The 21835-nt window shown below is 49.3% G+C and overlaps 3 protein-coding genes across 3 annotated transcripts; 1 reads left to right on the top strand and 2 right to left on the bottom strand.

The window, feature by feature from the left end:
- Positions 1-794: 794 nt before the first annotated feature.
- LOC122187185 lies at positions 795-7224 on the bottom strand. The gene is made up of 5 exons (XM_042884461.1): positions 7174-7224; positions 4051-4149; positions 3152-3241; positions 2320-2492; positions 795-2126 (listed from the first exon to the last, which is right to left on the bottom strand). The coding sequence occupies exons 2-5, from the start codon at positions 4136-4138 to the stop codon at positions 1326-1328; spliced, it is 1152 nt and encodes a 383-aa protein (XP_042740395.1). The 5' UTR covers positions 4139-4149; positions 7174-7224; the 3' UTR covers positions 795-1325.
- Positions 7225-8282: 1058 nt separating this feature from the next.
- SYT8 (synaptotagmin 8) lies at positions 8283-12260 on the bottom strand. Its single transcript, XM_042884598.1, has 9 exons — positions 12158-12260; positions 10856-10987; positions 10442-10596; positions 10022-10117; positions 9661-9828; positions 9349-9516; positions 9095-9212; positions 8849-8982; positions 8283-8763 (listed from the first exon to the last, which is right to left on the bottom strand). The coding sequence occupies exons 2-9, from the start codon at positions 10968-10970 to the stop codon at positions 8530-8532; spliced, it is 1188 nt and encodes a 395-aa protein (XP_042740532.1). The 5' UTR covers positions 10971-10987; positions 12158-12260; the 3' UTR covers positions 8283-8529.
- A 1167-nt stretch (positions 12261-13427) lies between these two features.
- Positions 13428-20358, top strand: LOC122187236 (cytosolic 5'-nucleotidase 1A-like). The gene is made up of 7 exons (XM_042884559.1): positions 13428-13509; positions 15076-15134; positions 15729-15896; positions 16072-16201; positions 16372-16494; positions 17519-17697; positions 17922-20358. The coding sequence occupies exons 2-7, from the start codon at positions 15090-15092 to the stop codon at positions 18222-18224; spliced, it is 948 nt and encodes a 315-aa protein (XP_042740493.1). The 5' UTR covers positions 13428-13509; positions 15076-15089; the 3' UTR covers positions 18225-20358.
- The last annotated feature ends 1477 nt before the right edge of the window (positions 20359-21835 follow it).

Here is a 21835-nt window from a genome sequence, read left to right as displayed (position 1 = left end):
GTGAGTGAAAGGCTGAATCACTCAGTCTGCGAAGAGATTTCCCCAGAGCTGCCTTGCAAAGAGGTTAAACCACAGGGCAGCAGTCCTCCAAAAAAAGAAAGGGGCCCCAGATCTAGAATGAGGAAAAAGGCAGCAGGAAGAAAAAATAAATAAAAAAACACAAAGCAATAGTTAACATGAAGAGAAACAGGTTTCCAAGTGAAGTAATGCAAGTGCTTGAGTGACAAATGAACGAGTTCCTTGCAGAAAAACCCAAGGAGAGCATAAGCAAGCTTCAGGCAAGTCCTTCAGGGAAGACAGTGAGCAGTCAGCTGTCTTAGCTCTGTGAACACAAAACATGAACACGAGCATTGCATGGGAACCAAGAGTGGACACAGTGTTCAAGTTTGGGTACCTTTCCCATGGAGTAGATGACAAGCCTCTGTCCCTTGCTCCCCCTCCCCTCATGCTAGAGCAATGCACTGGGGACACGAGCCACCAATCTCAGAGCGCTTCCACCAGCCTGCAAAGCTGCTCAGAAACAAAGGTTCGCACTTACAGGAGGTTCTGCACTGTGTTGTAGAGACACTCAAGTGTGACACTTCTGGACCAGGTTCCTCCAGAGAACCACCACATGATGGAAGCACTGGGCTCATGGATCCATACAAGTTGCCCCTCGTAGCCATCTCCCTACCTTTACACTGATTTTCTTCCCTTCAGCATCCTACTAGCACCAAGTGGACAGGGACTATGCAGTGACTAGTCCAACATGACACCAGATGTGTACATCTAATTTCCATGGAAGATACTGTTGGAAAAAAAGAAAAAAAAAACAAGTCCAGCAGCCCAACAGCAACTGTGCTCACAGTAAAAGCTCAGACAGAACAAGTGAGTAATCCTGTGGCTGGCTCCTCTTTCCCGGAAAGAATATGAGACTAGGCACATAGAATTTTAAAATGGCTTGGGTTAAGGACCTTAAAAGATCATGCAGTTCTAACCCCCTGACATGGAGCTGACATGTACTTGCGCCCTTAGGAAGAAAAGTTCCCGAGAAAAGTTTTCTTCATCCTGAAGCACAGGGGATTTCCTTACATTAGGACTGAAAAACCTTCAGCCTCTGCTTAAATGAGTCTTTCTCTCTCTCCCTCTAGTGTGTCCCTAAGAGCTCCCCATGCTGTACTTCTGCCAGTACCAGCCTTTAAGAACTGCTGCAAAGAAAGGCCATCACGTATGCATCTTGTCAGCACTGTCCTACAGACCCCACACTGACAGTCATCTCATTTACCCATGAGATGTTGTTAAGGCTGTTTTCCTTTTGGCTTTTCTTCTTCAGCCACTATGCCTGCTTAGCTCCATGCCATCTTCCTTGACAGGGAGTGCTTCAAGCATGCTACATTGACACCGCCAGGCTGCAGGGACATCTCCAAACCCACCAGTAGGTCCTGATGGCACTCTTGGATTTTCAGTGGGTACCGTGCCCTCACAAGTTCATAGGCTGCTAGCAGTCTCATGCTGTGCTTGACCATCAGGTATTGGATGACACAGGTAGGGCCTAAGGAGTAACCATCCCTGCAGTGAATGAGAACACGCTTCCCTTTCTTCATCAAGGCTTCGATGCACTCGTTGATGACCAGGAAGCATGGCTGCCTTATTTCATGAAGATTTCCATGCAGGAAAGCCTGGATGTCAACCCTGAGGCGTGACCAGTTGTGCCTGAATCCTCCCCTCCCACAGGTGCAGGGGATGATGCTCAGGCTGTGGTCACTGGGCAGGCTGCTCATGTCAATGATGCTGTTGATGCCATTTGTGCACAGCGCCCGGCCACTGTAGGCTGCACTGAGGTTCCCCAGGTAGATGTAGTCAGTTATCTGAGCAATTATGGGTCCTGTGAAGGGGAAATGTGCAGATTCTTCTGATTTGGGACCAGGGGGCTCTTCACAATGAGAGCTCTTCTTCCAGCTCCCTCTGCTAGATTTCTTGGAGCCAGCACAAGGCAGAGAGCTGTAATCAGGCTCAGAGATCTGTGATGGTGGTGAGAAGAGGGAGAAGAGGCTGGAGAGCTTGGCCTTGGAAGGAGAGCCTGCTGAACAAGGCAGAGGAGAAGGAGATGTGAGACTGGGTCTGAGGGCACAGGAATAGGATGCCATCTGCAAAACAGGAAAGGATGGGTGAGTCAGCAGAAACTCATTTCTCCAGCTGCAGGGGCAAGGAGACATAAGCTGGCATTTAGACTCCAATGCATCAGTGGATACTAGAGACTCCAAAGGCCTTGCACATCATTGTCCCAAACACCCAGCCCATTCCCATGGACGGAAGCACAAATATACTTTAAGTGTTCACCTGGACCTGCAGAGTGCTCCACCAGCCCCGGAGTGCTGTGTTGTTGGAGCAGCCATCTTCTGCTGATGCTGGCAATAAGGAGCAGTGAGCCCCACCATGATGAAGGGCAACAGGCACTAAATCCCCATGCTTCTCTTCATGGGCCTCATTTACTATCAGGTTTGGACAAGAGGCTGTAGGAATAATACAAGTTAGTATAGGCATACACAAGTACTCAAGTGCTTTCATGAGCAGCAGGAACATCTGCTTCCTGAACCTCAGCCTCCAGTGATGAGAAGCTGTATTCATGAGTGAGGAGCCCTAAGCTCAGATCTCACTTCTCACAAGGACTTCTCCCACTTCTGTCACAGGCATGTAACACAGAATGTGCCTTAGTCCCTAGCCTTGGAAATGCCAACAGCTAACACCTCTGCCTAACACTGAAGTGATGCCCCGAGCAGCTGGGAGGTGATCCATCCATCATTCCCTTGGGATAGAATTACTGCAGTGACCTGACACCTGATCACAGGCCTTCCTGGATCTGGGCAACTTCACACATTGCTGAAGACCAGAACGAGAGCCAGAACATGTCTGGAGAACAGACTGAGACAGTCGTGTGCTTAAATGAGTACGGTTTCAACACGTCTCTGCTCTCAAAATGTCTTAGGTGGACTGTGCCAAAACAAAGCAGCAGAATACTGTGTTAGGGGAAAAAAAGAAATGAAAAAAAAAGAAGAAGAAGAAAAAAGTGACCATAAGGCTCAGAAAACAAAGAACAGAAAAAAACAGAACTCAAGAGATCTCATTGTATTGAACTCGGGCAGCTATGGAGACCTGCAATGGCCTCACCTACCTGTGCAACACTGAGAAAAAGCCATGGGAGAAGAGAGCTGCAGGGAGGTAGGCCTCTGGAAGGTCTTCTGGATGTTCCTCAGAATCCAGCCTGGTAAGGGGAGAGATGAGCTTAGACTGGAATACAACCCAGCACCCTGCCCCAGTGAGCAACTTTCAAGAACCCTCTCCATACCCAAATGTCAGAGGTGGTTTGGGATGAATGCAATCATAGCAACACAGCACGGAGACCTTCAGGAATTTTCTTCTGGATTTTGCAAATGCGAACCTGTCCTTTGTCATATCTAGAATAAAGTTCCCCACTGGCTTCTCATAAAATCAAGGCCAAGTATTTTAACCGAGCTGCCAAAATTGTGGCTCCTGTGTCCCGAATTTTAAGCAAGTGAAGAGAAAAATATTCCCAGTCCAGGTAAGCTCAGAACTTGGCTGGGTCTCCATCTGGACAAGTAAACTCCATACTCACCTCAGGCAGTGGGAATGGGGATCAAAACATGCAGTTTTCTTCATTCCAAACAAATGCTGAAGGGTTCGTGTTTTGAGGTGCCTATGCCTGTTGCCACCAGCCAGCTGGCTCAGGCAGGGATGTCTGCAATGTCCACAGTTACAAGCAGGATAATGGAGCCCTGACTCAGTTTCATGCTTGTTTGGAAACCCACCATCTTCCCGGATACCATTCATAGGATTTCAAATAAAACATGGGTCTGGGTTTTTCATTGTTTTTTTTTGTTTTGTTTTGTTTTGTTTTTTACAGCTTGAGGCCTCATTTCAAAACAGTTGTTCCCAATTAACTTCAAGGTATCAGATCTGTTCAAACGGAACTCTAGGGAGTGACCATTCTGTGTGAAGCTAGCATGGCTGGATAAGAAATCCCCCCTTGTTGGCATGCATGCACTCACCCACCTGTGACACCGTTCTTCTTCGGGGGGCACTTTTTGCCCTGCAGCATAAAAGCCACTGCATCCTCATGCTGCTTCTCTGATGGCTCCATCCTGCTGAGGCCTGAGATACATAAAAATGAGAGGTTTAGGTTTTTCTGTTGGACTACAATGTTGGGACCAAAGGAGCCTTTCAGAAGCAGGAACAACCTCTTCGCATCTGTTATCAGTCCTGGGTTGTTTGAGGAAGGAGGTTTTCTTCAGCCTGCAGATATGGAAGTGATCCCAAAGTAAAAGGGTCCTGAAGACACCTCCATGTCATGAAACTGATCCAGAAGCAAACTGAATCATGGAATCGTTTGAGCTGGAAGGGATCCTTATAGGCCATCTGGTCCAACTCCCCTGCAATGAACTGGGATACCTACACTAGATCAAATGCACAGAGCCCCATCCTGCCTGAACATGAATATCTCCAGCAATGGGGCATCCACCACCTCTCTGGGCAACCCACACCAGAGCCTCACCCTCCTTACTATAAAAAACTTCTTCCTTATACCCATTCTAAATCTCCCCTCTTTTGGTTTGAAACCATTCCCCTTGTCCTATCACAACAGACCCTACTGACCCTTTGTGCCCCTACTTTGTTATAGCCCTCCTCATAAACCCTGCTAGGGCAGGAACAGCAGCAGCCAGATTGCAATGGAGGGGGCAAGAGATAAGAAAAGGAACGGGGGTAGAAGAAGTGGCAGGGAGTAGAACTTTTATTTTAAAATAAGAATTGTTTTTTAAATGTTCATTTTCTGCAATTGAACAGTGAGTATTTCTGTAACTAGGCTAGAAGGTGATGGCTAACAGAACCCAGATCAGTGCGCCTGCAAAGAGGTTAGTTTTATGTATCCATAAATATTTGATCTCCTAGCACCCAGTCTTTTAATTCCCTTGAACATACATCCTCAGAGAAACCACACACAGGGGTCAGCCTATCTGTCCCTTAGAATCTGAGCTCAAAATCTGAGCTCACAGATCCATGAATCAATGAGCCCACTGAATCCAGATGCCCACTTCCCTTGAAGTACAAACTCCGAGTCATGCATGGCGCCGAGAGTGCAGCATCCCGGTTATGGAGGCACCCGGAAGGGAAAGGCAATGGGGAAAGGGGCAAGGGATGGGAAAAAGAGAAAGGGATCAGGAAATAGGGGGGACGGGAAGGGGCTCCTTGCCTGTGTGAGAAACCAAGAGGCGCACCGCAGCGGTCCCCTCCTCACTCACCCACAGCTGCAGCACAAAGTCTCCCACGCTCCCTCCAGGACCCCACGCTCTTCCCTCTCCCCCTTCCCAGGGCAGCCACCCCCACACCACGCAGGACCCTGCCGCAGAGCATCCCCCCTAGGCAGGCGTTTTACCATGGGCAGGGACACGCAGCCAGCACGGTAGGGCCAGGACCCTCGTTCCCCCCATACGGACCCCTCATCCCTCCCCCAGGGAGCAGCAGCAGCAGGGCAACCTGGGAGACGTAGTTTCAGCGCTAAGCATGGCCCAGAGATGCATGGGGGAGTCAGCCCTTCACCTCCCCTCCACTATGGGGGCACTGACTTCCCAAATCCTGCCTTTCATGCCCCTTGCTCTGAGCCCACCCAACCCACAGGCCCCCACTGCTTTTCCAGGCAAACAAGCAAACTGTGCTTTACCTCCAGGTTTCATGCCAGAAGGCATCCTGCTCTCAGTATTTTGTTTCCCTTTCTCTCTCTCTGCAACCACATTAAAAATATTCCTTAAAAGAAAAAGCTGCAATTGGCATAAGATCCTGCAAGTCCTGGAGCTGAGAAGTTTTAAAAAAGAAACATGTCGCACGGCAAAGTTTCACAATAAAATGATGAGATAAATATTCATTAACTAGCATCATTATAAAACAGGCAGGCTCATTCCTTGTGAGGGAAGCTTAGATAGTCTCCAGTGCTCAAAAATTGTGAGACTAGCCAAAAAATCTGAGCTGGAGGACAGCCAGTGCATAGCCAGGCTGAACGATGACAGCCCATAATCATTTTCGTCTCACAGCAGACAAATGGTGACAAGCATATGTAATGCTCAGCATTAGCCTGATACCGATTTCCAGGCTGATTTCTTGAAGTACAAGAACTTGAACAGATAGTCATAAAATCACCAAATGAGGGAATAATTATCTTTGGGAGAGTCTCCTTGATGTCACCTGCCACAGCCCCAAGTAGGGCCACCATCAGGGCTGGATCCAAAGCTAGGTCCTGCTCAGAACCACATGGCAAGACCTTCTTCAGGCATGGAGATTCCCACCCAAGGTCTGACCACCCTCAGGATTATTTCCCTCTTCTCCTTCATACCAATTGCATTTCTCTTGACATGCCCAAGGCTTGTTGCTTCTTGATGGTCAACAGTGTTCAACAGACTCTTCTTGCTGCATGTTGCTCTATTTCAGGGCAATTTGGTGAGTCTTTGATTCCTCTGCCAGAAACCAGCCCAAATTACAGAGTTTTGCAGGGTCTGGGAGTTCTCACTGCACCACATGGTATGGTCTGCAAGGAGGAGACCCAGGCATGCACCATAGCAACAGGCTTTTCTCCTACACAAGCCCCTGTTTCTAGAGGAAGGATACCTGGATAAAGAGGCAGAGCTCTAACTGGGACAACTGAGGACACAGAGACTCAGATCATTCAACATGTACCTGCCCTGCCCTCTAGATGAAGATGTGGGAATCCAGCATAGGCACATGTTGAGATTTCACCTTCAACTAACATTGCTTTCTTTTATCTTCCACTGCAGCATTTTCCTCTTCCTCCAGAAGTGCATTTCCGTGGTCAGTCCTCCAAGAGCATAAGGAAGCCATTTGGACAAGAGACACAGCAGCGACAAGGGGACAACCGACCAGCCTTGCTAAGGCCATGGGGACATGCTGATGGAGAGTCAAGACGAACCCAGCCCTTCTACCCACCAGACTTAGCACAAGATGGAGCCATCCCCCTTCCTATGAGTAGGCTTCCATGTGAGCTGTGCTCAAGAGTAAAATAAGTTACAATCCCCTCACCCTTTCCTCTTGAGGGAGCAGATCGGCAGGTGGATTTATGCCTCAGTGAGGCTCATCTGGGGCAATAGTACACCTGCCCTGATGAGCACTTACTGGTTGGGTCCCCAGCTGCCTCCAGAATTCTCACACAGCAGCTTTCCCTTCTGCATCACCCCCTCCAGTTTGATTTAAGGTTGGAGGCTTTAACTCATTCAGCATCCTTCTGTAAGTATTTCTCAGGTGACTGATTTCCTCCTCCATTTCATTAGGGGCACCCAGCTCATGCTGTTCTCCCAGCAGAGGCCACACTCCACTTGTCATAGCTATCCCCAAACAGCTCTGTAATTTCTCCCCCCATCACAGCAAAGGCAAAGCCCAGGGGACATTTATTAAGAAACAGACACAGTAGCTTTTTATAGTTAAGCTTGGGTCATTAATCTCTATCAAGAGCTTTCATAATCTTCCTCAGGCTCACCGTATTTGTTTAACTCTCTGATAGTCACTGCATGGGTCTTGGGATAATTGCAGATTAACTGCTTTTCAATATTAATGGCTCTTCATTAATGCTTTGAGCTCTCCCTACTCCAGAGCCTGCAGCTTCCTACAGGCTGCCTGGTGCAAATTACTTCCCTTTTGTAGTTTGAGGCCAAATACAGTGAAACAAGCCCAAATCTTTGTGCTATGGCTGTTTGTTTAACAAAGGAAGAAGGCTTTTCCAGGTGTATTTTGGAGTAAGAGCAATTTCTTTGCCAGAAACAGAGTGGGGTCAGGCAGTGTCTGTGCCAATCTGGCTTAAGTCTTCTCAACTGAATTAAAATTCTCTTAAGAGCAATCCCCTTCTTTGTCAGCTCATTGAAATACTAATTCAGGGAGCTGGGAGGCTCCTGAGGCTGCAGACAATGCAGAGGATCCACCTCAAAACAGGAGGGATTTTTAGTTACCCACCTTAAGGCACCCCGAGGAGGATGTGAGGGCACAAGCAGCACCTAGACAACATGAAACCCACAGAGAACTGACAAGACGGCTGCAACTCAGCCTTAATAAGCATAGCATTCACAAGGTGGTTTCCTAAGAGGGTGGGTCAAGAACTGGGATGGGCTGCCCAAGGAAGTGGTGCAGTTTCCCATACCTGGAGATATTTAAGAGATTTATGGACTAAGGGACATGGTTTGGTGGTGGGACCTATTAGGTCCAGCTGATGGTTGGAATCGTTGATCTTGAATGCCTTTTCCAACCTGTGATTCTATAATAATAATGTTCTATTCAAAAAATATCAAAGGACGCAATGTTTTCCCATAAGCTTAAAGCTCTCTGTATTCATCCCCCAGCTGCGAGTGGCTGACACAAGCCAGTTCTGCATCCACATCACCCTCTCCAGCATCACCCAGGTGCAGAGCTGCATCCAGACACCTCTGAAAACCTTCATCCTGCCCAGTGATGAGTGAGCAAGGGTGCCAGAGCTGCCTCTCGCTATCTGGTGGTCAGAGGCAGCTTGAGGTGGGACTTCAACCCCAGGGCCTTGTCCACCACATCGGGGGGTTGCAGGCTGTGCCACTGGGTGAGGGGACGCCGTGGGTTGGACAGCATGTCAGACCAGTGCTGCAGCTGGTTACCAGTGGCCCGACAGCCCAGGAAGAGTTTGCCGATGGGCTCATTCTTGGTCACTTTGTCATAGTCCCAGACGGAGATGACCACATCCACATTCTGGTGGGGACACAGGAAAAGCTGTCAGTTGGACTTTCATCAGAGCAGGGGCCTGCTCAGCCTTGGGCATTGAAGAGAAACCCACCTGAATCTGATTGAAAGGCACCTCAAAGACAAATGCCTCATTGAAATAAGGGCTCAAAGTATTTTTCTTCACACTCGTCTTCTTCTTCTTCCACTTCTTCTTGTTCAAGATGAGATGCACCTTGACAAAAGGATCTGAGGAGAGAATGGACATGGCTCCACACCAAGAGTCCTTGAGGTTTTACAGGTCTTGGTGCTATCAGTAGCACCAGGTAGAGAGATGTGAGTGCAAGCAGACCCTGCTTACCTGAGAGCCCATGAGAGTCCATCCGCTTCAGCTTCTTGGCCTCAAGGATGAGCACTGTCAGCTTGCCAGTACTGGGGACATAGCGCAGTGAGAAGCAGATCTCACCCAGCCGCTCTTGCTGATAGAGAGAGGGGCCAGTGAGCAGGGGACTCTCAAAGCAAAGGATACCCACTGTTTTCTCTCACTGTGGAGTGGTGGAAAGAAAAGCAGCACCACATCTCACCCCATGATGTGTCCCACCTGCTAGGACCAACCTCCACTTTGCTGGCCACCACTAGGTCACTCCACTGCTCGATGATGTGCTGCAAGCTGACACTGGCCAGGGGCAGGCGGACCTCACCAATAATATCATGCTTGGCAAAGCGGTTGAAGTCGAAGATCTGCATCACCAGCGTGGCCTCGGACACCTCTGCCTGGGGTACCTGCAGGAAAAAAACCAGCAACCCAACCTCACTCCCTGTCACATGCAATGGTGGGACAGACACAACAGCAGGTCTTTCTGTTGCTTTCCCACCCTGGTAGCAAAGGAATCCTCAAAGTAATCATCAGCAGCTGTTGCTTCCTACCTGGAAAGAGAAGCTCTCGTTGAAGACAGGGTTCAGAGTCTTGCGGTAAACTTTGGTCTCATACTTCTTTCTCATATCTGATGTCAGGTAGACAATAGCGTAGGGATCAGATGTGCCACCACTGTCCATGGCCTTCAGATCAGCTGCCTGCTTCACACCAACTTTCAGCTTAAAAGGAACAATGTGTGAGGTCATTGTGTGGAGGATAGTGACAGGTGACAAGCAAGCAAGTGCAGCAAGGAGGATGTCATCCCACCATGTCAGTATGCCAGCTGGGTGCAGAGGTGCACCCGGTATGGATGCCTGGGTCCTGCTGGACACCAAAGGATTCTGCCAGAGCACAGCCTTGCAGCAGCCTCACCTCCTGTGCACGGAAATTGTACTCCAGAGAATACTGAAGCCTTCCTCTTCCTGTCTCCTCTGGGCCCTGCTCCAGGGCCTCCATCTCACGCTGCACCTATGGCAAAGAGCAACACAACCCTCAGGACAAGGTTCCAGAGCCTTATGTTTCCTCATACTAAGTTGCATGGATGGGACACCCAGGTCTGCTGAAAGCCCATGGTGACAAAGTTCACATTCCTGCTCTCCATCCTGGCATGATGCATCGTATGGATCAACTTGCTCTAAAATCACATTTAGAAGAGCCTCCCCCCACAATCCCAGCCCAATTGTACACCCACAAGCAGTCCCACCACTGTGGGCATGTCGTGGGGAGGTGGGCATCACAGAGCAAACCTCCCTGCTAGGAGAGCTGCAGGGGACAGGAGAAAGCAGAACGCACAAGGCTGGCTGTGGTGGAGCCACTGAAGGTGAGCAAGCCAACTTTCTCCTTTTTCTTGGTCTTCTTCTTGCCACAGCAGCACCTGATGATGCAGATGAGGAAGAGGAGGAGAACAGCCACTGCCACTGCCACAACAATGAGTGCCCATCTGGGTACTGGTGCAATGAAGTAAACAGAAGAGTTAAAACCAAACAAAACCACACAAAGTGCATTTACAATGCCCTCCTCATGTTTCGGCATTACAAAGATGTGTCTTGGGGCTTGAGCTTAAAATCCTGGAGAAGATCACTAGGATCACCAAATCCAACTGCAGTCCAACCCCATCATTCTCACTGAACTATGCCCCTCAGTGCCACATCTACCCATTTCTTGAATACTTTCCAAAGAAAAAGGGGCAAGCCCAGCTGGACTCACATGGGATGTGGCTGACAAAGCCATCAAGGAAGCCTGGTGGAGCTGTGGTGGTAACCACTGCACTAGCAGGGGGTGGGGAGGCCGTAGCCCAGCCGTTCCTCTGTGACTTGGCCATGGCAGAGTGCAAGTGACCTGAGGACGCAAACAAAATGAACAGGGTGGGGATTTCATATGCAGAAGTTCACATGCTGCAAGTAGCACAGAGTTCTAATGAGAGTAAACACAATTAAAATGTTAAGATAAAGCCCAGAGTAAGCATTTAGGGCTCAGCTGCATAGGAAATGAAGTGTGAAACGGAGTGGAGCAGTTCCCGCGGGCAAGGCGGGCTCTGCTCAAGCAGTCTTTTCATTTAATCCCCATCCCCTCTCAGCAGCCAATTCCTGATGTCATATAGCCTCTCCTTCTCTCCTTCCCCTCTTGCAGGCTCAGGCTCGGCTCTATCACCCCAGCCAGGCTGTTGCCCACATGCCAGGTGGCAGCAATGCCACCACACTGGTTCACAAACTGAGCCAGTCTGACTTGTGCACATGGTGAGGACCAAGCAGAAACTTCAGTTTGTTCAACTGGATGCTGAAGCCAGCCAGAGGATATCTCACACTAGGAAGATTCAAAGGGACTAGAAAACACCCCCAATAGGCTCCTGGAGGACAGCCTCTATCAAACCTCAGCCCAGGGCACTCCTCCCAGTGCTGTGACGAGGGCCAGCAGGTATGCAAGTATTTACCTTGGCCACACCAGCACTGTGAGGCTCCTCATACAGAGATGATCTTTAATTTTTTAATGAGGCTTTGCTGTCTGTAACTGCAGGGATAAAGAGTTGCTCTCTATCTCCACTGGGGCAGCGGGATGTGGGACATATTACCTGCACAGAGTCATCTATATGGGACATCCGTGCCATCAGGGATGCAATTTCAGCTCACAGACTTCCCACTCGGTTTTTATGGCTAGAACCTCCTGTTCCTCCACACAGAAATCAGCAGCCTGGTGACAGACCTGTGCTATTCAGGAGGCTCCAGGCTCAAGCTTCAGATTGTGACAGCGGGTGGACATAGCAGCAGCGGCAAGCAGGTGCCCATACAGCACAAATTCAGATGTTTCATCATGCTTTTTCCACCAGACCCTAAAGGACTATCCTTCCATCAGCCCTCATTAAAAGGAGAAGTTCATCCTAGCTCTGGGGTGTGACCCAAGCTACTGTTTTGGGGCAATAGAGACATGGTCTGGGAACATCGAGTATCCTGGCTTCTGCAAAAGGTCTTAGAGAGCCCTGCCCTTCTCCCCTAAACCCAAAACCAGACTTACCACTGTGTTGTTTCCAACCTCAGTCTCCTTTCCTCTCTGCTTGGTCTCCTGCTTCAGTCACAGTGAATGGTAGGAACATGCTGGGGACAAGAGAGGTCCCTGCCAGGAATAGAGCTATAGGCACAAAAAAGACATTGGCTTTCCCATGCACAGTGCAACCCAAACTGGAAAGTCTGCTTTGCCAACCCAGGAACCTGTGGGCCCCACCTTCCTGCTGACCCAAGCTGTGCTCACGCAGGCGAAAAGTCAGCAGGGAACTCCCAGCCTAAGCAGGAAGAAAAACCTGTGCTCCTGGCTGAAGAAAACTGCCCCGGAAAAATTCAGTTCTCCAAGATATCCCAGTATAAGTGCTAGGATATGCACAGCACGTGGCTCTGTGAACTTAGCGCAAGGGGTAAGTACACAGAGTGATTTCAGCAGCATCCCCATCTCATATTTATTCTTCCACAGTTCTTCCCTTGTGTTCCTGCTGCATGGAGGAAAAAGAGGTGGTGTGGGGATATTTAGACACCAAAAATTCAGCACTTAGAGGGCAAGAGGCACTGGCACAGGCTGCCCAGAGAAACTGTGGATGTTCCATCCCTGGAGGGGCTCAAAGCCAGGCTGGATGGGGCCCTGGGCAGCCTGAGCTGGTGGGGGGCAGCCCTGTCCAAGGCAGGGAACTGGGTGGGCTGTAAGATTCCTTCCGATCCAAGCCATTCTGTGATTCTACAATACTTTTTGCTCTGTATTAGGAAGAGTTGGAGGGTGCACAGAAGAAATATATAGGAGAAATTTGGGTTAAAGGGAACATATCCAATAAAAGCACTCAGGGAAAAAGCTGTGCATGCTGAGTACGTCAGTGGTGCTGTCTGCAGAAGCAAAGCATCTTGGTGAAGCAGTATTGCATGGCAGCAAGACCCCTGTTGCAGCCCATGAGAGGTGATTTAGTAATATGTGGCAATAGCCCCAGTTTTCTGCAAAGTTCCAAAAATGGCACAGCAAAATTACAGATTTTGCTCTTTGTCCCTCCTGAATAGGAACTCCTGTGCTTTTTGGTCAAAAACACGACAGCTATGCACACAAGGGCTAGGAAATGAGAGATGTACCTACAAAAATAAACCTAATTGCAGTGCTTGTGGGCAGCGAGCAGAAATAAAATAAAAGCTGGTCAGGAGGCCGATGTAGAAATGCAGCCAGGCATGCAGCCAGCCCGCAGGGCTGACTACAAATCCCATCACGCCAGAGGAAGGGCTGTGCCTCACACGCAGCTGCCTGCTTCCTGCTGGCCCCAGAGAGATATAAGCAGCAGCACCTGGGTGGAGTGGGGCAGAGGAGTGGATGCTGCGTTAGATGAGGAGACAGCGCTGGTGGTGAGTTTGGACCTTTGTTCTAGCAAGCCTCAGCTGCTTCTTTCCCAGCTGGAGGCACACTGTGTTTGCTCTTTGCTACGCTGCAGGGAACTGCAAGCATCCACCATGGATGCTTTTCCGTGTGTGTGTATATATATATACATATATATACACACACACACGGTGCTGTGTGCATGTGTAGCTATGTGTATAGATATTATATACATATCTGTATAAATGCTGTCTGTAAACAATACTATAGGCAGATAAAGAGGAATGAGAAATCAGGCATGGTCTTCCCGATTTCAAGGGATGGAGCAAAAATTAATAGGCTTGCTCTCCTTCCGCGAAGAGCAGCTCAGCTCCACCTCCTCTCCTTTCACTTTCACTTTAAGAAAAGGGAAGAGGAGTCCCAAAAACACGGCATGTGTTAAGAGCTGCCACTTGGATGGAATCTCTACGGGGACATTTGCCCCTGCTGAGATATGGGCTGGTGGCTGTTACCCCACGGCTTTGTGGGAGGAGAACCTTCCCCACATAGGATGTGGGTGGAGGAAGTAGGGTGATGCTTTGCAACACAGGGATATAGAAGCATCAAGCTCCTTGCAGATCATGCACCTATATACATTACATAGAGAATCTGTGATATATAAAATCTGTGATATATTATATACACACACACACATATATATATATCCTGTAACGTATCTCTTTTCCTACATACCTCCAAAGGGATCAGTGGATGGGGTGTCAGTTCGTGCTGAGTCTAACAGTGGTCGCTCAGCTCAGCTGCATGAGCAGGCCAAGGGCAGAAATGCAGCCAAGAGGCAAATTCCAGACATGCAGTGACAGCTCAATGAAGTGGGCATGTCAGTCTTAATAAAAAGCCTGAAAAAATAAGGTGAGGTAGAGGAAATCTGAAGTCCTCCAGCAGCAAGCACAGCAGGACAACAAGGAGGGTGAAGTCTACGCCATGCACTTTCCTTCTGGTCTAGGCATGCGCAGCCTCCCATTTCATTGATCAAGTAGCACATTAAATGGGAAATGAGGTTTTAACTCCCTTGCCAATCCCAGCACATCTGTGCAGAGCCGTTATTGCCTCCTCTGCTCCTCAGAGAAACCCCACAGCATATCTGTAGGAGCTGTGGGAATGGGAGCCATTCCCAGTCCACAGGCTGAATCCCTCAAGTCCACTTATAGCACCAACTAGTGCAGAGAAATGAAGCATATGGTGAGATGGTTACAGAAGCCACAGGACCTGGTGTGCAAAAATAGCAGCGCGCAGCACCCCAAGACTGCATTCTGCCAGACATGGGTAAGCCCAGCCTGCACAGATAGCTGTGGTGTAGGGGATCCTGCATATGCAGGACTGGCAAGTGCTTGCTCACCACACATCCCAACTTACTTGTGTCTTCGACATCTGCAAGCAATCTTCAACACCGTGATCTTGTTCATATGTAGATAGAAAATCATCTTTCAGACAAAAAACTACCAGGAATCACAGTAAGGAAGCAAGCTAGAAGCCTAGCTGGATATTTCAGGTCTTTTATTATATGATCAGTTCAATGGTGTTTTCTCTCATTTGAGGCTGAAATTGGAAGATGGCAGAGCCTGAAAGCACAGTCATCAATACTGATGTGAAACAGGTAAGAGTTGCTCATTACAAATGCAGATCCCTAATTTCCAAAGCACATTTTGAAATGCCACTACAGGAGATGACATAACCTGAAACTTTGGTGGCCGAAGTTGTTTGTGCCTCGGGTTGCACAAGCAAAACATTTGCTCAAGTTTAATTTTGGAATGACCAAAGAGAAAACAGTAGTACAAAGAGAGCTTTCATCAGTCTCTCCAGAGTGGAGATAAAATAAGAATCAAAGCACCAGGACATGCAGGGAATGCCAGAAATGCCCAGCTCAGTATGAGCAGATGACTACGCTGACTACAGCTGTGCTGTGCCCATAGATGCACAAATTATGAAGCAATCTTCTTTCACGTGAGCTGTCCTCAGAGCACACTGCACTTATCAGACAGGTTGGCATTTCACAACTGCCTGCTCCAACCTCAGTGACCTGCAGATGAAGATCAGGCTTGGTACCTCTTCATCAAAGTCTCTCTGGCAGTGGAGGCAGGAACCATGACACACGAGTGATGCTTCCAACACGTAGACCCACCACCTCACAACACAATCCCAAGGCTCTTCCACTGCATTCCCCCAACCCATCTCTGCTCTCACCTTGCAGAAAGATCCCAGCGAGGCACTGGTCATTGCAGTGACCACCAGAGCCATCTTCAACTTGGAAGAGGAGCACCAGCTCTACTTGGAAAAAGGAAAGGAGGAATACGTGAGGCACCAACAGGCCAACCAGGACAACCTCCTTCCCCCAGGCACAGCCTTTGCCTTCATCCAGGTGAGCTCCAGGGCAAACATCACTCACAGTGCAGGGTGAAAACAGCCTTTCTGTTCCCAGGTCTCACCCCAACTGGCTCCCACCCACCCACCCCATCCAATGACCAATGACTGATTTCCAAACAGCCCTGAAAAGCCATCAGTGATGCCCATTACAAAATGGTCTGTTCCCACAGGCAGCACAGTATGTGAATAAGAAGATCCTGGAGAGTAACCCAGCAGAGAAGGGCCTCTTTGATATCCTGGTGCTCTCCAACAACAGCCCAGAGAGTGGCGTGCGCATCATCAACAGTGCCAAGCATTACGGTAAGGTTGCTCATCCCTGGGGGTATGCCCCCTCAGTGTTCTCTCCCCAGCACTGCATCCATGGGGAATACAGAGCCAGGGGAAAGCATGCAGAGACCTGGGGAGGTGAAGGGGTGCTGCAAGGAGGACACAGCCCCATAACAGACTTTGCTCATATTCCCTGTCCCAAGGCCTGGAGATTTCCAAGTTCTGCTTTGTCAGTGATGAGGACTCCACGCAGTACCTGAAGTCCCACAGGGTGAAACTGTTCCTCTCAGCTGACAGGACAGATGTCTGCAATGCCCTCCGAAGAGGTGTGTCTTCCTCTCCATCTCACCCCCCTCAAACCCACCATATGCTCGCAAGTGGCCTGCACCAAGAAGCAATGCCAGAGCTCATCCTGTTATGTGGGAGAGAGAACAAATGGCATCTTGGTCACCAACGTATTCTTTAATGGTTCCATTTTTCTTCAGTTTCCATCTGTAGCCTACAAATGCTAGGGCTTGTCAGAAGCCTTCACAATTAACTAAATTAACTGAATGTTCCATATGTATAATTCTGACTGCAGATCAGCCATGGGCTGGTCATTCCATGCCTGCTATTTAAACCTTCCAATGACTCCCAGGGCTTTGTGAGGATGCCATACCAATTTCTTTTTTTGGCACATAAAGAAAGAAGAAAGAACATGCTTGACCTAGATCTGAGTATGTGCAGTTCCTGACAGCTCTAATGGGGTTAATCCCCTTATTAATTTGCTTGGGTATGAGTGCATCGGCTGGCCAGGGTCTTTCGGGTCAGGAGCAAGCCAACCAGAGCCCAGACTTCCCTTAGCTATGAATCTTGAAGCTTCATGATGATTGCTCTAACAAGTGTCTCATCTGGGGCCTCAGCCCACGGATGAGAGCAGGCAGGGAGCAGCTTGTAAGAAGAGACCTGTAATTAAGCCAATTACCCCAATCAACTGGAGGTGCCAGTCCCTATTACTCACAGCACGGAGTGCTAAATCTGGGCATTAGCACCAGGCTTGGCAGAGGGACTGAACACCAGGAGGAGGGCTTCACATGCATTAACACCCCAGCAGTTATCCCAGCAGCCATTAGCATCTATCCAGTCAAATCAGCAGCTCTTCTTTGTGCTCCCCAAATAATTCAGTCTTGGAAAGGCCAGGATGACCCTTATGGAAAGCATCCTTGATGAGAGCCCAACCACACCAGTGTCTCTCCGTAGGACATTTGTAGTGTGAGATGAGACCACAGAGAGGAGTTGCTCGCATGCAAGATGCCTCACAATGTGGTATCTCTTATGTCCTCCACAAACCCATCTTGCTTTATCTCACAGGGGTCTCGGCAGCACTCGTCTTCCAGCAGGAGGTGCAGGCCCCCAGCACCCCGCTGCGTGTGGCCTTTGATGGAGATGCTGTGCTTTTCTCCGATGAGACAGACCAGGTCTTCCGGGAGCAGGGCCTGGAGGGAGCCATGCAATATGAGCAGGCGATGGAGGCTGTGCCTATAGGAGAGGTGAGCAAGGCAGCCATAGTGAGCATGTCCTCTGTTAGGGTATTGCCACAGGCAGCCAAAAAAAAAGCACAAATCATTACGGTTTCCCTCTGCGTTTACCAGTCCTCAGTACCTAGGCTGCCTGACTTGGTGTCCTACCAAAAAGAGGAAAAAGCAGACTGAACAGGCTGGACAGATGTCTCCATGTTTCCTATGCAATCTCAGGTGTCTTGGTGTGTTTGCAGGGTCCCATAAAAGCCTTTGCCATGCACCTGGGGAATATGCGCAAGAAGTTCAGTCAGGAGGAGTCCCCCATTCGCACCTACCTGGTGACAGCCCGCAGTGGCCGGGACATGGGCATCCGAGCCATCAAGACACTCCGGGAATGGGGTCTGGCCATCGATGAAGCCTTCTTCATGGATGGGGCTCCCAAGGGCCCCATTCTTGCTCAAATCCAGCCACATATTTTCTTTGATGATGGCCTTCATAACATCCAAGGGGCTCAAGATGTGGGTGTGCCCTCTGCATGGGTCCCCTCGTGCTGCTGACAGACTAAGAACCTGCAGCCTTCCTTTTCCCTCTCCAGCAGATAGGACTGAGCCAGCTAAAGGCAGACCTGGTGGGAGGGAAAGAATTTTCCAGCCTGCAACAAGAACCCCAGGGGGTGAAAGCATTGCACAGGAAGACGAGCTACCAGGGAAGAACTGATGTTCAGTCCTGCTCCTGACACAAGATCCTCCAGGCCTCAAAAGCCAAGGGTTGCAACCACTGCAGGAAAACCAAACACCCTATTAGGAGACTCACACAGCCCCTGGAGCAGCAGCATAAAGACCACGGACAAGGTTGCAATACAGGTCCCTCCAGGAGAGGGCACTGGAGACAGCCACCTACACCAGCAACTAGATAGGGAGCAGAGCTTCAGGCTATTACTCCACACCTACAAACAGCAGCATAAGCCAAAGCCTGTGCTTAAATAGGGACGTGGGTGGTGGACATAGGTGGGGGGGTCCTAGGTGTGCCTGCTTAGGGTAAATGGGTTCTGAGTGCCCTACCCTGATGACCCTGTGTAGGGATGACTTTTCTTTGTCCGTTTTGACTCTGCTTCTAATGTTTCCAGACGAAAAGCGCCCCCCCAAAGCTTCCCCTGCAATGAAAACTTCCCCTTTTCTCTCCAGGGCTGGATAGTAGGGGCTGCCACTAGAGGCTGCTGCACTGCCTTGCTGTCACCTATGCTATTGGGAAACACGGTGGGTCCTCAAAAACCACCATCAAAAAACAGCCATCTACCCCCACTCAATCTTGAAACTGGAAATTCTCTCCACTGTGTTAACTTTCCATCTATTTTTTCAAAAAGGAAAACAAAAGAATAATAAACTGAAATACAGATTTCAGGGCAGACTACAGAGAAATTAGTTTTAGTTTCTTGTTGTTTTTGAAGGATTTGTCACCCTCACTAATGCTTTTTCACTCAGTAAATAGTAAATAACAGTCATGTGATTTGCTGGTGTCTCTAGTTGAGCATGTTTAGTGTAATATCTCAGAGCTGCTTTGCAGACATCAGGTTTTTTTGTCCTGTTCTTACCTCAGATATGTACACGGGGGGCCCATCAAGCAAGGCTGATCACAAGAAGCCTTCAGTAGGCTCTGGATTAGCTCCCTGCAGAGCAAAGGCCATCAAAACCCTCATCCAAACCTCAGAAAATGCCAATTTTTTTTAATATATCACCAGTGAGTCCCATCCTGTGTACTATCATACCTCAATGTTAGCTCCCACACATTCCCACCCAAGCGACTTTTACCTCCTGGACCACAGAGCTGTGGCTGAGGCAGCTGCCCCCACCACAGGCCATGGGGTGGCCACTCGTGTTCCCATCTGTCTCTCTGCTGCTCTGGTTTTGGGGCAGGTTTTGCTCTGCACGAAGAGCTGCTGGATGAACTCACCTCCACAACAACTTTTTTCCAAGTCAAGATGCTGAAATCACATGTCTAAAAGTAGCCACATCAATAACATCAGCTCCTAATCATTTGCTAATAATGCTAAATACCTGTCAGCCTCAATCAGTGAGCAAACATTAATTATGGCGCGTTCCAAACAAGCAGAGGAAGATGTTTGTCACACTTTTATGGAGGTCAGATATTGTCAGGCAAGGTGGCCCAGTATTGGTGTTTGACTTCGCTCATGATGCAGGGCTTGGTGGCATCTCATGGTAGGCACTTTGCCCCCCATGCTGCTCTGGCCTTTTCCAATGCTGATGTGGTTTTGGAAGATGAGGCAATCCCTTACCCCTGGGTGAAGCTGAATTTAATATTGGCCTTGGGTAAGGGGGATTAGCTGAGTCAAGGCTCTGGGGATGAGAGCACATGAGCAGTGGCAGAGTGCAAGGTGCTGAGGCAAGGGGAACACACCACGTGCCTTCCTCCAGCACTGTCAGGAGGAAGGATGACAATGCAAAATGTGTCCAAAATGGGGAAAAAAGAAAAGGAAGCACAAAGTTTGGGGGATTGCATCATATAGGGCCAACTGCTACTGCTTTGGGCCATTGCTTGTAGCTTTCCCCCCACTGTTCCAAAGGTGGAGCATCGAGAACAGCCTCCAGCAAGCACTGCTTCATTAGCCATCTGCTGCGTGGGGAAACATCTTGCTTCCATCTTACAGATACCTGCAATAAACTCATTAAGGGTTGGGACAACAATGCTGTCATCGTTGCCTGGGATAATCCTAAAGTCTTGGCTGTCCCAGGCACTTCCAAAGGTGCACAGAGGGCTCTTGCACTTGGTTTTGGCCATTGCTTCTCAGTATGTTTTGGCATCTCACATTGCCCCAGCCAAAGCTGCCAAATGCTGCCCCCCCCCCAGGTATAGTCCCAGCACTCATGGGACACCCCCAGCACCCTAACCCTAAGCCAAAGGGCAGATCCATCTGGAAATTAGAGGAGATCATTAAAAATAGTGCTGGTGGGAAAAAGAAGAGAGATGGCCCTCACTATGCATACTTGGAAATACATCTCCCCCATGGAGTTCGAGTGGTCTCCATGATGACCACACCCTGCTCTGCTCCATTCCTTGGCATTTATCTCCCTGGTGCCCCCAGGGGCATTGCTCAAGGGATGTGATATGGGTGCATCTGTGCCAGTACTGCCCATCACATCCTGGCGTGGGAGGTAATGAATCGATGCCATTATCAACACTGCCATCCATCCCGTCAGTTACTGCTCCCTGTGCTTGTATACACACATGGAGACACAAAAACACATACACACCAACCCCTGCCAAAAAACCTGGAGTGAGGCAAACACCAGGAGCTCCCTGCCCCAGGGATGGTCCCTGTGGTAGGTGCCAGGCAAGAACCCGGAGCTGGCAGCTGTGGGGGCAAAAGGACAGAGTGGGGAAGGATGTGCAAGCCCCCATAGCAGAGAGGTGCCCAAAGGATACAGAGGACACAGGGATGGAAGATGTGAGGTTTGGCTGCAGTCCAGCATGGGAGAGGCACTAGGGCAGTCTGTGGGCTTGAAGGCATGTCCCTAAGCATTTTGCTGAGTAAAATCTTTTCTTGTGGAACATAACTAAGGGAAAGCATGCAAAAGGTAGATGAGAGGTTCTCTCCCAGCCTTGGCCACTCGTGAGCTACCCTCGCCTGCCACTAGGATTGGGATTTGGTGTGAGAGACACCGAAGAACAACTACCACCCAGTCAAGCCCTGTAGCACCCACACTTATCACAGAATAGAAACATAGAACCATAGAGACTTAGCATCTTTCCAAGGTGATTGCATTGTGGCAGAGGAAGAATGCTTGCGTAGGATCCCAGTCAGCTCTGCACCCAAAGCAGCCCCAAGCAGCTGACTGATAGCATGAGGGCATGGGGAGGGGCAGATACTCCACCTGCTCCGTCACAGGCATCTCTTCCCTCTTATCCTTGTGTTGAAAATGTGCCCTCGTGTGAATTTTCCAAGTGTTTAGGAAATGGCATTGGGAATGGGTGAGGTCCTGGCATAGCACCAGGAAAAAGTTTCCACGGCTGCTCTCTGGGCTTGGGACTGGTGAAATAGGTGCTGCTAATTAGCAGCAGCCATCAGCATCTGCACGGCTGCTGCACAGTCACCACAGCTTCAACCATTTTGCCCTGTGCATGCCCAAAATCATAGAATTATTAAGGTTGG

Source organism: Lagopus leucura, unplaced genomic scaffold (genome assembly GCF_019238085.1).
Source record: "Lagopus leucura isolate 7727_CA_CO unplaced genomic scaffold, USGS_WTPT01 Super-Scaffold_100044, whole genome shotgun sequence".
NCBI classification, from domain to species: domain Eukaryota; kingdom Metazoa; phylum Chordata; class Aves; order Galliformes; family Phasianidae; genus Lagopus; species Lagopus leucura.
The sequence above is the reverse complement of the archived record's forward strand: the minus strand, read 5'-3'. Positions and strand labels throughout refer to the sequence as shown.

Bases quoted from the DNA above. Each gene is read 5' to 3' on its own strand.
- LOC122187185 (XM_042884461.1), bottom strand. From the start codon at position 4,138: ATGGAGCCATCAGAGAAGCAGCATGAGGATGCAGTGGCTTTTATGCTG. The intron at 2,493-3,151 runs GTAGGTGAGGCC...TTATTCCTACAG, and splicing joins TTTTTCTCAGTGTTGCACAG to CCTCTTGTCCAAACCTGATA. The intron at 2,127-2,319 runs GTGAACACTTAA...CCTGTTTTGCAG, and splicing joins GGAGCACTCTGCAGGTCCAG to ATGGCATCCTATTCCTGTGC.
- LOC122187236 (XM_042884559.1), top strand. From the start codon at position 15,090: ATGGCAGAGCCTGAAAGCACAGTCATCAATACTGATGTGAAACAG. The intron at 15,897-16,071 runs GTGAGCTCCAGG...CTGTTCCCACAG, and splicing joins CAGCCTTTGCCTTCATCCAG to GCAGCACAGTATGTGAATAA. The intron at 16,495-17,518 runs GTGTGTCTTCCT...TTTATCTCACAG, and splicing joins CTGCAATGCCCTCCGAAGAG to GGGTCTCGGCAGCACTCGTC.
- SYT8 (XM_042884598.1), bottom strand. From the start codon at position 10,970: ATGGCCAAGTCACAGAGGAACGGCTGGGCTACGGCCTCCCCACCCCCT. The intron at 9,829-10,021 runs GTGAGGCTGCTG...GTTCCTTTTAAG, and splicing joins ACAATTTCCGTGCACAGGAG to CTGAAAGTTGGTGTGAAGCA. The intron at 8,764-8,848 runs GTGGGTTTCTCT...TGTCCCCACCAG, and splicing joins TGCCTTTCAATCAGATTCAG to AATGTGGATGTGGTCATCTC.